A 17,390-nucleotide genomic window follows, 5' to 3' on the forward strand; every position below is an offset into this window, starting at 1 on the left:
AATTAGGTTGATTATAGAAATCACTTTGCTATGTATACCACCAGATCATGCTCTTCATCTTAAAAGTATGTAGTTTTATTAAATATATAAATGAAAAACAAAAACACTAAGATTTAATGAGCATATTTTTATAACGATGAGGTTATACTGCCATATAACCTGTTTCTTCTAAATTATAATACGTATCATGCATACTCCTTTATTTTTCCCAGTCACTGTAGTTCATTCAATTTGACTGGCTGCATACCATTCCCCTAAATACATGAACCTCTGTGGATATAAACTAGTCCACAACTGTGAGAACTGATAAACCTAAAAGCATATCCTTTTTTGTTTGTTTAAGCAGAAAAAATATCTAAAATTGGGGAGAGGGGTTTGCTGGGTTGAGGTAAATATAAACGTAACTGATGGAATAGACAAAATGTCTTCTAAAAAGCCTTTCACCAATTTTAAAGTACCATTAGCGTTATTAAGAGTTCTTAGGTATTATTCTGACCAATTTTTGACAATATATTTTAAATGTGCTGTCGGGGCACTTGGGTGGCTCAGTCAGTTAAGTGTCCGACTTCGGCTCAGGGCATGATCTCATGGTTCATGAGTTTGAGCCCTGCCTTGGGCTCTCTGCTGTCAGCCCAGGGCCCACTCTGGACCCTCTGTCCCTACCGTCTCTCTGTTCCCTCCCTTGCTTGTGCTCAGTCTCTCTTAAAATAAATAAATGTTAAAAAAAGTGCTATAAAGACTAATATCAATGCTCAAGAAGAAATTAACATTAAAAGGTAATCAAAAGTGAAGCTAGAAAGAATTGAAAAAACACAAAATTTAGTGAAACTGCAAGCAAATAGCATGAATAATTAAAACCAATATCTAGCCCTTTGAAAAGACTGAAAAAGCTTACAGACTTATGGGTAATCTAAGAAAAGCAAGCAATATGTCAGCACTGAAACAAAGGATCTAACCGGGTTCAGAACAATAAAGTTCTTTTACAACTGTATGTTAATAACGAGTGAAATGCAATGGCTTTCTTTTGTAAGAAAATGTCATAAAAATTGATTCCCAAGAAATGATAGCAAAAGAGACTACACCAATAGCCACAAGAATTTTTGGAAGTAAAAATACCAAGTAACAGAAAGGCACTGAACCAAAAGTTTTAGATGGGAGTGTTATTAAACCTTCTAAGAGCCATTAAGACAAGGCTTGCCAGCTCATTTTACGAGATTTAAAATTTTTTATTTTAAAATCTGACAAAGAGGTGCACACGCATACAATATTAATAAACCATGTGTAAAACAAACTTGTAATGCTGATACCTGAGATCTAAATGATACCAAAGGATTTTATCAGTTTAAGATGGTGAATAGAGCACCTCTCATCTATTCCAAATGTCATTGAAATGGCAAATACATGACAATTACTGGGGAGCAACAGCTGTCAATGGTCTTTGGGATTTGTGATGGGCTATAAACTTATGGAAAAGTTAAGTCCTTTTGCGGGTTCCTACTGGCATATAATACACCCTTCCGTAGATCTTTTTTTTTTTTTTTTTTTTTTTTTTTTTACAAATGTCTTAATTCCAAGGGGTCACTAAAATTTAGTATTCATAAACTAAAACTAATGTTCTACTAGAGGTTACTAGGACATCAAATTTTTATTTTCCAGAGGTCTAACTAAAAGGCTATGTCATAATGCTACTAATGCAATCTGACAGTTTAAACCCTCTTATAAAATTAACAGATGACCAAATATTAGAATTTAAAAAAGGAAACACACAAAATCCAACTGGCTCCATATGGGACCTAGCAACTGACTCCTAAGAGTTAAATAATGAAAGACAACTCTCAAAAAATTAATGATTAAATTGAAACTAGAATCTACAAAACCCATAAAACAGCAATGGTGCGTTAAGACAAAGGGTCCCTTAAGAATAAGGAAACAGACGGGCGCCTGGCTAGCTCAGTTGGTAAAGTGTCCAACTTTGGCTCAGGTCATGATCTTGTGGTTCGTGGGTTTGCGCCCCATGTCAGGCTCTGTGTTGACAGCTCAGATCCTGGAGCCTGCTTCAGATTCTGTGTCTCCCTCTCTTTCTGCCCCTTCCTCACTCCTGCTAGTTCTCTCGCTCAAAAATAAACATTATAAAAATTTAAAAGAATAAGGAAATAGAAATTTTAAAAGTTTATAACAAATAAGAAGTTTGATAATTCAGTAGGCATCTTGAAAAATTATAGAGAGAAATTCTCTCAGGAAGTGACATGCGATCAATGTGGTAGGCTTACTAGCTGTATAATAGGGCTTCCTGGAGAGAATAAGTAAGAGGAACCAAATTCAGGAATTTTCCTGAAGCAAAAAAAATATTCAGATATTATAAAGGGCCTAACCAAGTGCTATGAGAGAATATTGAAAAGAAACAGAATGAAATACATCCTGGTGAAATTTGTGAACTCTAAGAATAGAGAAAATGAAGTTACCTACAAAGGAACAAGAACCAGTTTAACATCATGGTTATCTACACTATGTAACATTAGAAGACAATGGAGAAAGGTCTAAAAAATTCTGAAAGTAAAAGAAGTATAACACTTTAAAAATTACCCAAAGATGCACTCCAACAAAATTAAAATGAATCAGAAAGGAAAAATCAAGAGTTACTAAAAAAAGAAGACAAAGAAAATGATGAGAAAGGGGTAAGGCAGGTTGAAGGTCTTATTTTATTCAGCTTGGCAGAAGATAAACTGAGAAATTTTTAAAGTTTAGATGTCAATAAAATATAGGAATAACTATTACAAAAAAAGGAGTAAGAAAATTAAGACTCAGAATATGAAAAAAAATTTAACAGAAGACACAAGACTTGAGAAAAAAGAAAAACACTGGCAGTCACAAAAAATTCGTCAACATATAAAATTCTTCAAGATAAAAAAGGCACAATAGTTGTATGAATAAATCATTCTGCCGAAAACAACTAAAGGGTGGATTGAATACTTGAAACATCTTTTAAAATGTGAAGAGCAGACAAAGTAAATTACAGTTAAAACGTCCAAAATAAGTCAAAGTGTGAACTTACAGCCTCAGGCTTTTGTCTTAAATGCACAGGGACATAACCTTTATTGAGTAGGAAATCCAGTAGAAAGGGAGTCTATTTACGTTACAGATGGCAATAACACCAATTACATGTGATGGAGCCTGCTGGAAAAGTTGTCGCTTTCTAACTCATGACCAGGTCACTTCTGATAAAGGATGGGGCTCAAGAGTCAGCCCAACTAGACAGCTGACTGCAGTCATTCTAGTACTGGAGGACACACCTCAATAAAGGTATGACCATTGTTCACATTTTTAGAGACACCTGGATGATAGCTAATGGCCTTCTTGGTTTTTTGGTCAATGGGCTCAAAAGTTACCACATTCAGGATGGTGCCCAAAGGGCTTTCTACACTGGGAATATATTGCTGCTCAAACTTTGCATATTAGAATTGAAGTCTGATGTCTCCACTCATGCCAAGACTGCCACAGAGGAAGCTCATACTTATGCCATAGCTGACTGACTTGTTCATACTTTTCAAATAAGTTCAGATATTGTTCCTTGCCCATGGCTCAATAGGCCCTATGAGACCTCCAGCCATCGCAGTCCCGGAACGTTTAAAATTTGGGCTAAATGCCACAGCATCCAATGTTACTGGCCTTGGCCCAAGCTCCAGCCTCCCAATGTGATCTTTGCACAACGTCCTGCCATTGGTGTCATAGTCAACGGGAATACATACAAAGGGGTGAACACCCCTTCTCTGACTGGGAAATTCATTTTATCGAGCCACTGTCCCTATCTGCTGGTTCAAGTACTATGCCCTCACAAAGATTCAGTGTTATACAAGCCTGTTCTTGGTTTACCCTTCCTGCCATGCTACTACCAACACTTAATATAGGCCGCATTAAATGTTAGTTTCCTTTTAGCATCCAGATAACACTGACTCTGATGTGGGTACACATTTTATCCATTCAGTCTGAGCATGGGCAGTACAAACAAGGCACCACCTGGGACTTCCAACTTATCACCTGCAGACAGCAGACCTAATACAAAAACCTAATAATATACTTACAGACATGCTCTTAAATTTATGAAATGGACAATAGTCTACTGAATTGGTCTCTATTTGCCCACTTTTTTCTTATCCTAAACTGTCAACATTTTAAGTCATAGGACATCCTAACAAAATCCTCAACAAGGACCTCTCTATTCCTTCTCTAGCCACAAAAGGGACAATTTCCACGTATGAATCTATAATACCTAAATAGAATCAATCCCTCCTCACTTAAAGACTTTTTTATCCTGGTGCAACCTATGCTAGATTGGTGCCTGTATTGAGTTAGGTAACAAAGGAATCCACTGAAAACTGAAGGCCTTCACCCTCTAAGACTACTCTGTATGCCACAAAAAGAAGGTCTTTGCTGAAGACCTTTCCCAATATAATAGTTTCAAAGGTTGGTTAACTGGAGGTCCCTCTTGGTAGGAAATGTAGGTCTTGGTGCCTGCCTGTTCCCACACCTATAATTTTATGGTTCTTCTAAAGAGGAAAGGAAGATCTTAGATTAGTTCCCAGTACTAACCTTCTCAAACAGGACTAGTTCTTAATCCACCCTATTAGAGAGATAACGAACAGCAAACCACTATAGAATCTGGGTTAACAATACCTGTGACTTCCATAATAAATGGGCACTTCCACCACACCAAGACCTATAGACCACAACAGATCTGAAAATATTATGGAACATTCTGGTTCTGGTTGGCCTGGCAATGCCTGATTTGGCTCATGGCCTGGGTCTAGGAATCTACCATTCCAACTCAATCAATGCCACACTCTTTGGTCTCCTCTATGCCCATGCTATAACCTCAATTATTTGGGGATATTCAATCAGTCCACAGTTCCCTGTAAGAAATTACTCTATAACTCCTAGACACAATGTCATACTGACATTCAGTCACTTTTGTAATTATTTCTCAAATGTATAAAGCCTTCCATTAAAGGTTTTGGGCTAGACCAGCACTCCTAACAACCCAGCATCCTAGATGATGATTTCAGTACAACTTGTAGTCCCAGGCTCAGTGGTGACACCCCCAAATATTAACTGCACCTGTAATGGGTGGCCACATCACTTGTCACCATTCCAAGAGCCCCATTATCTGACAGCCCCACACTTCACTTTCCATTACTCCACCATAACTGTACCAACATTTCCCATCTTCCTCAACCTGACAGACAATATTTATGTAATATTAACAGAGAACGTAACCTGAGCACTAAAACTCTAGCAATGTTAACAGGTGCCCAAGCCCAGGCAATCAGTTAGTTATATAAGTAACTCTTGTCCCCTTGAAGGTCTTCAGTATTGATATTGACTACCTACCACCCTCTCTGGTTAAGCAGTCCATAATAACCATCATAGTGTTGGCATCAGCTAAGCTAGGAATAGAGCACAAGCAGACATGAACATGTTAAAATGTGGCAGCACTAAGACAGACGGTGAGAGAGAAGAAAAGGCAGTTAGAAAAGTTAAAAGGGATACAGTTCAGTATAAAAGTGGGGTAAAAGGGCCAGAGGCTGAATTTGGGAGGAGTCAGAATCCTTATTTGGTTGATTTCAGCAGATAGTTGTTGAACAAGACTTCACAACCTCACCAGATGCTTCCTCACTGACTTCCTTCATGCCCTTCCAGCTTCCCCCACCAATCCAGTCTACACAATGATACCCTCCACCACGTTGAGACTATTTTGCCCTTGCATGTCTTCCCTGATATAATTTGGCCACTAGAAACTCCACCCTCCAACCACCTTAGGCTACTGGATCTATGACACAACTCCTGTTCAGCAAAGTCATAAATTCTACTCCATCAACTGCTCCCTTCTAACCCATATGATGACCTGTGTCCTATGAACATTTAGTGCCCAGGTACCCTAGTTTCAACCAGAATGTCTAGCACTTTCATCGAGTTTTGCCACAAAAGGGAGCACTGGGCCATCTTTTTATCTATTATATTGAGCTGCATCTTAGGTGTTTTTAATTCTGTAACACAGATACCTTTTATAGAGACTATCTCAACAATGGCACAACTGGCCGACCATATAAACCAAACACCTCAAGCCTTAGAAGCCCTTAATGAGGGGAAAAGGAGTCTAGCTGCTATGATAGTTGGTAAAAAGATTGGCATTTAACTATCTACTGTTATTTTAAGGTGGTGTTTGTGCCTTAAATGGGACTTCCTGCTGCATGTGGGCTAATCAGGTTCAAGTATCCAGAATACTTCAACAAAATAAAAGAACTAAACATCCAACTATATTATAAAAATGTGCCAAGAGATTCTCAAAACCCCATTAATTTTGTTTCCTAGCTCTCTCCTTCTGCCTGGGGTGAAAGGCTGTAGTATCACTTATGGAGCTAAAACAGTAATTGTTGGACTAATTATTTTAAATTGGCTTTGCAAATCTGGTCCCTCTCAAGTACAAGTTTATTTATAGGAATCCAGGAAGGTTGCTATGTTAATTCAAACATCAGGGATGAATCAGGACTCTAGAGAAGGAATTCTGCCCTCCACTAATGTTTGCTTTAGTGTTCTAAGTCATATCTGGCTTCCTGCGTCATTCTGAGAGGCCTCACTTGCTCCCCGCCCACACCCCACATGTGTCCTCTTGCTGTCTCCTTTAAACTTCCTCTTTATAAGATGCCTGTGCACCTGGCTTTTCTCTGTTCTGGGGTTTCCTCCCAGAAAGAGCCATCCTTCTCTGCATCTTGACTTGGGACTTCTCTACCTGTGTTAACAAATCTTCAATCTTACCAAAAGGCTGCTGTCATGAGTTCTGTCATATGAACCTAACCTTGGGAGGGAGTCTATGTCAAGATGGAGTTGCTATAATACAAAGAAACACTTCCTCAACCTGACAAAGAGGAACAAAACCTTCTGCTAACCTCAAACTTAATGGTGAAATACTGAATGCTTTTCCCTTGAGTTCATGAACAAAGCAAAAAGGCCCATTCTCACCACCTCTATTTAGCACTGTATTGGAAATCTTTGCTAATGCACGAAGACATAAAAAGAAAAAAAAAAATTAAAAAAAAGAACTATTTGTAGATGACAAAACTGTATAGAATAGCTTAAGAAATTAACAAAGCAATTATGGGGGTGTGCCTGCGTGGCTCGGTTAAGTGTCCAACTCTTGATTTCAGCTCAAGTCATGATCCCAGGGTGTGGGCTCTGTGCTGAGCATGGAGCCTGCTTGGGATTCTCTCCCTCCCTCTCTCTGCCCCTCCCCCAATCACCCATGTGCTCTCTTCTCAAAATAAATAAACTTGAAAAAAATCTTTAAAAATAAAAACAAAGCAACTATAAACTACAAAGTGAATCTAGCAAGGTCATAGGACATAAACTTTAAATTTAAAAATCCTAATTTGCTTCAGCAGGGGAGTAAGTACCAAGTTGAAGTAGCCAAAACTACTCCCTCCAGACATCCCAAAGTATCAAAAAAACATGTGTTACTGGTACAAGGAGGTTTCCTCTATTTCTACACTTCCCATTACATTCCTTTAGTTTCTTTCATTTGTATTTTAGAGAAAGACTGCGGATGAGGAGAGAGGGGCAGAAGGGGAGAGAAAGGAGGAGGAGGAAAAGGGGGAGAGAGGGAGGGAGGGAGACAGAGAGAGAGAGAGAGACACGAGGTGAGAGGGTGGGGGTGGGGGAGAGAGAATATGAGAATCCTAAGCGGGCTCCATACTTAGCACAGAGCCCGACATGGGGCTTGTTCCCAGGACCCTGGGGTCATGACCTGTGTGGAAATCAAGAGTCGGATGCTTACATGACTGAGGCACCCAGGCGTCCCCATTCCTTTAGTTTTAAGGAGAATTCTAGAAGCTAAATATCTCAAACACTGTCCTAAATATGTGGCACTCAATAAATGCCAGTTAACAAAAATGAGGTTTTAACAACAGCAATACTCAAAGTATTGCCAACATAAAATTGCAAAGAGGTTTTTACAAATACAAAGTATCCACAGCTTCTGAAACTGCATTTTCTACAGTGAGAAATGATTTTCTATACTGTAGTTTGTGGGGGTCTGACATTCAATTCTAAGAATGGAAACCATGCTGACTGAATTTTCTGGACCAAGATTAAGGACTAACCACTGAAAAAGGTCACACTTGCAGCAGTAAGTATGGCACAAATGTACAACAGTACTTATCACACATGGTTTATAACGTATTGCTTACATACTGTATGTTTGGCATTCCAGAAATGGATATTTGAAACTGAATTCTGATCTTTATTTCATCACTAACTAGAAAGATACATAATCACACAGTGGACAAATGTGGACAATAAAACCCTGCAAGAATGTAAAATATACAGAGAACTGGCAGGTCATTCCAGCTTGGTATAACCAATTATTAACACCACTTACCTAGGAGGAAGAGTGATGGGCCATAGTATTCTGCATTGCTGATGATGTGCTTCAGGGAGGTAGGGAGAGAACCATCCATCACTAAGAGAAAAGAAAAGTGAACATCAAGGAGAATATGATTAGTCCAGGAGTAGTTTGATGGGTAGGGTTGATGGAGCAATATATTATGTGTACCACCACTGTGGTAAACAAACTCTTGTGCTGATTCCAGTCTAATGGTTTCTACTTGTCTCCTCACATTCTATTATTTATTCCTTGTCCATGAAATAGCCTCTTAACAGTGGATCAAAGAATAAAAGAATACAGACACAGACAAAGTGAAGTAGCAGGCCAGAAGTGAGCACAGAGTCAAAAGCTGAAAAAGGAAAAACATAGGTGAATCATTATGAAAATGGCTAGAATCCTTAGGTCTAGGAAAAGTGACACTAAATGACTAAAGGCTATTCAAAATGGCAGGCCTTTTCTTAAGCCTGTCTTAAAAAAAAGAGTAACATCAGAAAGTATCAAAATCACTAATCTCTGAGAAAGTCAAACATCCTTCAAGAAAGTATCTAAAATCAAATACCATGTCGTATGCCGTCTGAGAAAGCAGGGTCTTGAATGGCCTTCTTGAGGAAATTTAACATGGATTTGAGAAGTGCTGCTCTTTGTGGAATACACTGAACTCCTGGCAAGGGAGAAAGATGGAGGATTATGTTGAGTTCACCATGAGACCAGATTGAACAGGCACATAGAACAAATTTTTAAGAGACGCATATACACTATATCAACACTAGCATTCAAAGTGACATCTCTGAATGGTGGGAAGAATACTTACTAAGCTTTGAAATTGGGAAAGTAAATCACTGAGGCCTACACAAAACTAATGCTAAAATTAAAAGCCTGAAGTAAAACCACAAAGTAAAAAGATTAACTTTTTGATCCTCAGTTCCTGTTGTAGATATTATCTGTGTTCTGATGTGGCTGCTTTGATAAAATAATCAATGTGTGAACAGTTGGAGAAGTATGAAATACATGTTAATATAGGAAAATGGACACCAGAATGGCACAGTAACATGCACAGTCCTAAGAAGCAATCCTCAAAATATACCACTAAAGCTATTCCCAAAGCATCTTCTTTACTAGTTTAGTAATTCAGTGTGAAAGACTATGTATCTACTTGTCTACACACCAGGACGGGGGCCAGGTCCAGAGCCAGAGGAGATGCTAGTGCTGCTGCTGGAACTTGATGCCCTTAAGTCAACATCTAGCCGGTGCTCCATAGAGATGGATAAGCCCGGACTACTTTCCATAGTCACATCTGCAACTAGAGTAAAAGTTATGATAAAGAAACTAGTTAGAATAAAGGCACCACCAAAAGAACGATTGTTTGAGAAATTTTTTCCCATTAAGGTGAGATGAATGATATAAAAATGGAGACTAGATTAGAATATTGAGACCCAAAATAAAAATGTAAAGTTTTCACAAATAGAAAAGTATTTAACGTCATGGGTTAAGATATGCAAATTAAAAACAATTCTTCAAAAGAAATCCCTTTCAGTATTTCTTACCCACCAAATGTGGTGGGAGAAAAAAGAGTGGTAAGTAAAACATGGAATTTCATATACTACTGGTGGGTAGCAGACAGCAGGCAGAGCTTTTTGGAATTTTAATGAAGTACATGATACAAAATTACTTCTTACAACTTGTACAATATAATAAAGCTCCACTAGCAATAAATCAGTTTACATTTTTAAATACTCTTCCAATCTTTTTATTTATTTTTTTTAATTTTTAACGTTTATTTAGTTTTGAGACAGAGAGAGAGAGAGCATGAATGGGGGAGGGTCAGAGAGAGAGGGAGACACAGAATCTGAAGCAGGCTCCAGGCTCCGAGCTGTCAGCACAGAGCCTGACGCGGAGCTCGAACTCACGGACTGTGAGATCATGACCTGAGCTGAAGTCGGATGCTTAACTGAGCCACCCAGGTGCCCCTCTTCCAATCTTTTTATACATAAACATTCCCATTTGTGCCTACTTATATACATGGAAGCACAACTCATGATTTTGTAACCCGTTTTTGTTGAATAGGAAATTTTCTCTACAAACAAATCAGAATCACCTGGATTGGTTGGTAACAATTTAAATTCTAAGAAAGCTGTTTTGGAGAAGTTTTTTGTTTTTATTACTATTATCATTAACTATGCATGGAGAGGGTAGGGAGGTTTAAAAAAAAAAAGCACACACATGATGATGAACCCAAAGATTAAGACTATTGGGCCACCTATCTTTTTGACTTTATGATTTAAAACATGTTCCCTATTCAACAAATTTTTCACCTCTCCTCATCCTTCTCAAAATAGCCTGATAGTTTCAAAAGAGCCCATTTTAGAGTCTATGTTCTCCTTATTTTCCCCAAACACATATTTAAACACCTACGATGTATCAGGCACTGCTGAAGAATAGAGCAGTGAACAAAACAGTACCTGATCTCATGGAACTTACATTTTAGCAGGAATAAGAAGATAATGAATCAATACTTAGAAGACACCTATTAAAGTCTTGAAATAAAACAGAGGGGCTCTACTGCTGCTCTACCATCTGCTTCACCTTCCATCTCTATTCCCAACAACTTGTGCCTCCCCCATTTACAATTATCCTCATGAAAAACAACATACAAATCACTTATATAGAAAAATACTGTTTTGTATTTATACAAATACATAATCAAATCAGTTGTGCACTTTAGAATTTATAAGAAGGAAGAATGAAAATTAGGGTTGGATGATAGGAAAATGCCAAGCACAAATATATTGACTTAATAAGTGTTCATTACCATCCATATCTGTTTCCATTTCTTCTCCTTCTTGTGTAGTACTAGGTCTCTGGATCTTTGGCTTGATCACAAATGGACATTCTTTTCGGCACAAATCTACTTCATGCTACAATCAAGGGAAAAGTAGTAAGAAAATCCTACATATATATCAGAGATTAAAAATAATTATAATGAAAGAATGTCAAAGGCAGATTACAAAATTGGTTTCTAAAAACAGAAAAGGGCTAAGATGGCTCTTTGGGGGTTATTAGGATACTTCCTAGGCTCAAATCTTACTGGGTAGGGTCTATGTTAAGTGCTCCTTATATAATAATACCTCAAGTCTATAAATGAAGATAGAAAGTCCACTATGGGATTGAAAAGCTGCCATGTCCAGGTTGGTGATGAGGTCAACCACTCTGACAGCTCTGGTGACAAACGTTATCTGATCCTGTTCATCGCCAAGAAACTTTATGACCTATCGAGGAGAAAAGGAGGCAAAGCTAATCAACTGAAAAAAAAACACGGAACTGTGAATATACTTTTAGAAACATGCAGTCTAGGGTCTCGGGGAGGTGTGGGAGAAAAAACAGGTGTTCGTCAAGTCTATCACTTCTGGGACTCATCCTTCAGAGATAATGCGGACCTAAATTACCTTTCAGGATTAAATAAAATACTCAGGGAGAAAAAAAGCTGGTGTCTAGTGCCCAGCACACACTAAAGCCTATTACCTTAACAGCACAATTTACAAAGTACCTTTACATACATTTTCTTTAGGGTGACAGCCTAAGGTCATCAGAAGATGTAGCTAGTCTTGACTCGTACCTAGGGTCTTCTATCACACCATGCTGGACTTTGATCAATTCTTAATAATGGAGATGGCTGCTCTTAAAAGTTATTAATGAGACAGATAACTAGAATGCCAAACTAGAAAAATTAAGGATAACGTTTTCTGGGTAAGCTTTCTTATGCTGTTTGCTCTCACTGTGAACCATTCCAAACTTGTAATTCTATACTTGCTCTTAGTTCATTTCCCCACAAATGTTATTTTTTTAAAAAAGTAGAGCACCTTCAATAAGGCTTCCATCATTCCACAGGAGACCAAGGCTTCACCACCTGCATCATAGCTGGCCAGATGGTATAAAAAAGAGAAGAGAGCAGTGGCAAACTGGTGAGGGTATGGATCCATGGAAGGATCTATAAGGGAAGTTGGGAGAGACAGAAAAAGAGCAAGCTGAGAATGTGATGTTAAGCTGGCAAGATGTTAAACAAAGACTCACGAGCAAAAGGGTAAAGTTCTTGCTGCCTAAAATAACAATCATCAAGACTTACCAATCATGGCCTGGATGCAGTTCCGCACAAGTACAGGCAAAAATCCATGGTAAGAGGCAGTTCCAGTACAGTCAATAATACTGCTGAGTTTGGGAGTTCTCTCCAAATGGACAATTGATGTTAATGTTCGTAAAGACGCGGCTTTAATCTCCTAAGAAAGTAGAAGGCAAACATGGGATGTGTTAAACATTGGATGTGAGCCAAGTTGCTAATATACAATATTCCAAAATTTAACTCATTCTACTGTTGACTGTTTAGGGGAGATGGAGGTCTGTTGAGAACACTGAAAATCCAGCACTTGTTAACTCTGTAGGTAAATATCCAAAGAAGAAGAAGTAAAAGAGCCAAGCTTCCCTCTTGGGATTCATTCTCAACCCCTAGGAAAAACCAAAAGGAAAATAAATACACACAAGCCTGACACACACAGGAGAATATTAATACTTACCATAAGCTGCTTATCTGTTATCTGAAGGACATCTACCAACTCCTCTATCAACCCATTATACAAGATACTGTTTGCAGACTCCTGCAAGGCATTGGAATACACTGCAAAAGGAGAAATAAACACTTTAGGCAAGAAGGCAGTGGTCAAGCCACTGCCCAATGACAAACCTTTTGGCACCTACTGGTTCTAAGAAAAGATTCCCTTCCAACCAGCACTGGAGGACAGAATCACTGAATTCTAGAGGACTGATCAAATATAGTGATAAGCCCTAAATACCCTCCAAAGTGACAGATTCTCCTATTATTAGCATCGGTTGTCATGAGCAAGGATTTTGGGGAAATGGAAGTATGAAAAGAATGTGAAGAGTTAATGTTTTTTAGAACATCACTACTTGATATAACAACTATTGTACACTGGAGATAGACTTCCATTTTAGTCTCTTCATGTGCTTCTGTTTTTCACTGGCAACACTTTATAGGCTGTAAAGAAAAGAATTTTGGACAACTATAGACTAAGTCAGAAACTTGTATGTCACTGTGGAATAAAAGCTGAGAATATCTATAATCCACTTTCAAAGAATCCCTCACAGAAGTAACAGTAGACATAGTCTCCTAAAGTGCAAACCAATGGGATTAGAACATAATTCATTTAGTTTACCAAAAACATACCCACCAATGTGCCAGAAGTTATGCTAGGTGTTGAATACAAAGTGAAAAGCAGGAATTTCACTTCAAGGAACTCATAGTTTAAAAGAGCAGACAATAACATACTAAGGCTGGTAATATTAACAGCAGCTATCATTTTATACCTTCTATGTGTCTGGCATGCTAGGTGCTTTATAGGTTTTCATTTAATCCTTATATCAGCCTATAAGGGAAGTGTTGTCCCAGTATTAAATGAAGAAACTGAGGCCAAAAGCATAACCCATAAGCTAATCATTTGCAGAATCTGGATGAGAGCCCAGGACTCATTCCAAAACCAGTGTCCTTTCCACTCTACCACTCTACAGTAAAAGTAAAATGCACAGTATTGACTTCTTAACAAATACCTTCTGACTTAAAATTATACCACTGAAGGGACAGAAGAGGAAGATGAAATGGCAAGAGGAAGACTAGGGGCCAGGGGAGAGGGCTACCTGAACACCCATCAAAACAAGAAAAGGCCAAAAATCAAGACTAAACCCATGTGATATGTCTGTAAGTATTATATCCTTTTTCTAATACAACATTAAGGAGCTGAAGAATGATGAATATGGTGAACATTAGAAATGCTGGCAATTTTACAATTTAACTTGCCACTTAAAGTAACTACAATATAAGCCTCACAGCATCAAGGACAGATGAAGCTCAAAGGAATTTATCTCTAAATTGCCAAATCAGGGCCTATTAATTACAGTGCTATTCTCTTACCTAATATAGATATAGCATGCAACCTGGCTTGAACAGCTTGTAATCGCTTCCTGTGATTAGAAAAACCATGGGCCAGCCGTATGTGTGTAAATAACAGCATCTGTAAAGATACAAGACCTAAATTAGCAATCAATGAAAAAGGGGACTATACTTTCTGAAGGTTAAATCTTACCTCTTGGGATATTTGTTAAATGGTTTATTGTTGCTGTTTGTTAAGGTGTCAAACAGAACAATTCCACTCTGAGGCTAGCTGACAAAATGAGTGCCACAAAACACAGGCTCAGAGACTCCTAATATCCTAACATAAGCCAAGAACTATCACTATACTGACAGGAAACAAACTGAAGACATTTGGCAAAAGTTCAGATTGTAATTAATCAAATCAAATATTTTATTACTATAACAATGAACAGAAAAAAATAACACAACTAAATGTTTTCTTCTTTGGCATGCAAAGTGTTAAGCTACTAACACTTATTAGATTCACATGGTGGGTAAGGCAGCTTATGTTTTACCCAAACTCTCATAAGGACCTAGGAAGTTAGTAGGTGTCGGCCTCATAAAAGATGAGGAAACTAAGGCTCACTGAGGCTAACTAATTTACCCATGATCCTTTCTGATATACTGTCTCTGAGCCCAGCACACATCATTAATCTATATGGATAACAACCACACCCTTTAGATAATTATTAGGACCCACCATACCTGTTTATCCTTAGGAATGCTGTACATTTTGGTAAGAGATTCCATGATTTCAGAAGGGCTTTCTGAAATCTACATTAGAAAAAAAAATGGTTAGGAACAAAAAGTAAACTGAATGTTAGGAAACTAGCCAATAGTAAAAAATTCCTCTTACCTTGTCAAGTTGTTCTATGTGAATATAATGTAGTGTGTTACTAGTCGTCTGAAATTTAAGATAGGAGAGTTATTAGGAGTCACTGTAATACCTCAGCTTGCCCTGCCATAAGACTGCAAGAGAGTCGTCTGAAAACCAAGATGCCACCCTAGGCTGAAGCCTAACTGAATGCTCTTAAAGTCAAAGCAACTTTAGAATGCCCCAAAATATCCATTTTATATATAGAATATTTTCAAGAAAGCTTCTTTGAAGATAATAGTATCAAAATATAATGCACAGACACATTTCATATTCTTCCTCATTCCTTAAAAAAAAGTTTGTCACTTTTAAATTGAAGTATAACTTACATACAGCGTTTCAAGTGTACAGTATAAGGATTTAGCATTTCTACACATTACTTAGTGCTGATCACAGTACTCTTTATCTCCTTTATTTACTTCACCTACCCTTCCACCCACCTCCACTCTGGCAACCACCAGTGTTTTCTGTATTTGTATTTTTTTTGTCTTTTTCTCTTCCTTATCCTACAGATCATGTATTCATAGCAAAGACAAAATCCATGAAAATGGCTTCACTCTCCAAATATGCATTACAACTGTTTTCAAGGAGTCATTAATCTATAAGGATTATTCATTATGCTATAGATCAAAAAGAAGGTCTTATTCACTAAGCTACTTCTAAACAAAAATAATTTTAGTATTTCCTCAAATATGGAATGATCACATAATTGAAGCAGTACCCTGTAAGCAATATATAGACTTCTTGCAAACTGGCTTAAGTAGAGAAAGTTGAGTGATAACTATCCAGACTTAAACTGCATGTTGGAATTCCCAACTGAAATGAAGAAAAATGCACGTCATGGCAACACACCATAGAGGAGTCCTATCTTTCGGCAGCTCCAACATAAGTAAGATCCAAACCTACCAGAGCAGGGCATACAATAACACTTATTCCTGAGAAACTGGTAGATGTATTTAAATTGGGAGGGCAGGAATGTAGCTCAAAACCATTCCCTCATTTAACTGAGGAGTCCTAGAAAAAGTCAACCCCAGTTACAGTACATGATAGACTCTATCAGAACAAGTCTATCATGAGACTTACCCTTTTCTCGATTTTGACCTCGGCCCCAGGGTCTGCATAGAATTCAAAGTGTAGTGTAGTTGCACTGGGTGGGTATTTCTGTGTATAAAGCACATGAAAGAATTAGATACCATCTTCTCCCCCACTCTTCCTTCCAAGTCCTAACCACTTGTCCAAATCATCGTAGCAGCAGAATAAGCAGTATAGTCACAGCAGCTACACTACCTTTACTCCTTTCTTAGCAGAGTTCAGATGTCTTAGAAGACACAGAATCAGGGGCGCCTGGGTGGATCAACTGGTTAAGTGACTCTTGAGTTCGGCGCAAGTCATGATCTCAGTTTGTGAGATCGAGCCACACATCGGGCTCTATGCTAATAGCAAGAAGACTGCTTGGGATTCTCTCTCTCCTTCCCCCCACAGCTCACGTGCACACTCTCTCTCAAAATAAATAAATAAACATTAACACACACACACACACACACACACACACACACATTCAGGAGGATGAAGCCCAAGGCTCCAAACGCCTTCATATTTCTTACTTATAAGTTATCAGTTGCCCTTTCTTTCAAGAGATCAATTCTGGCTGCAGCTATTCTTAAGAGGGAAAAGAGAGGCAAGTCCACCAACCAATAATGAAGAAGAATCCAAGAAAGGATGGAGAACAAATATAAGAGTCTAGGTACCAGCTCGAGAAGGGAAAAGAACATTCTCTTGGAAATTTTAGTGTACATCACCACCTCTGGAAGTATTTTATTCAAACTATGCCTCACTGGTGTACCTTCTTAATTCTTCAAATAGTCCCTTTCATATCATTCTACACCACTTCCTATGATATCAAAATGCTTTCTGCACAGGTAAATACCAAGTCACTATGAACCAGACCCTAGCAACAAATCCTCTTTAACTCTAAAAAAGCAAAAACAGGGGCGCCTGGGTGGCTCAGTCGGTTGAGCGTCCGACTTCAGCTCAGGTCACGATCTCGCGGTCCATGAGTTCGAGCCCCGCGTCGGGCTCTGGGCTGATGGCTCGGAGCCTGGAGCCTG

The 17,390-nt window shown here is 38.3% G+C and overlaps 1 protein-coding gene across 13 annotated transcripts in view; it reads right to left on the reverse strand.

The window, feature by feature from the left end:
• The window catches only part of HUWE1 (HECT, UBA and WWE domain containing E3 ubiquitin protein ligase 1), a 173,967-nt gene that overhangs the window by 85,936 nt on the left and 70,641 nt on the right, over window positions 1-17,390 (reverse strand). For 12 of the 13 annotated variants that reach the window (XM_040467038.1, XM_040467040.1, XM_040467046.1 and 9 more), the window contains 12 exons: window positions 16,366-16,443; window positions 15,265-15,312; window positions 15,114-15,182; window positions 14,409-14,508; window positions 13,000-13,121; window positions 12,555-12,705; window positions 12,292-12,419; window positions 11,560-11,700; window positions 11,244-11,349; window positions 9,600-9,734; window positions 8,994-9,095; window positions 8,429-8,509 (listed from right to left, as the gene is read on the reverse strand). In XM_040467038.1, coding sequence (XP_040322972.1) covers window positions 8,429-8,509; window positions 8,994-9,095; window positions 9,600-9,734; window positions 11,244-11,349; window positions 11,560-11,700; window positions 12,292-12,419; window positions 12,555-12,705; window positions 13,000-13,121; window positions 14,409-14,508; window positions 15,114-15,182; window positions 15,265-15,312; window positions 16,366-16,443 — 1,261 coding nt within the window. The remainder of the gene's footprint in view (window positions 1-8,428; window positions 8,510-8,993; window positions 9,096-9,599; window positions 9,735-11,243; window positions 11,350-11,559; window positions 11,701-12,291; window positions 12,420-12,554; window positions 12,706-12,999; window positions 13,122-14,408; window positions 14,509-15,113; window positions 15,183-15,264; window positions 15,313-16,365; window positions 16,444-17,390) is intronic. The other variant, XM_040467045.1, reaches the window with a different exon arrangement.

The sequence above is a fragment of the Herpailurus yagouaroundi genome, unplaced genomic scaffold, assembly GCF_014898765.1.
Source record: "Herpailurus yagouaroundi ecotype Mexico unplaced genomic scaffold, PumYag 67189, whole genome shotgun sequence".
NCBI lineage: Eukaryota > Metazoa > Chordata > Mammalia > Carnivora > Felidae > Herpailurus > Herpailurus yagouaroundi.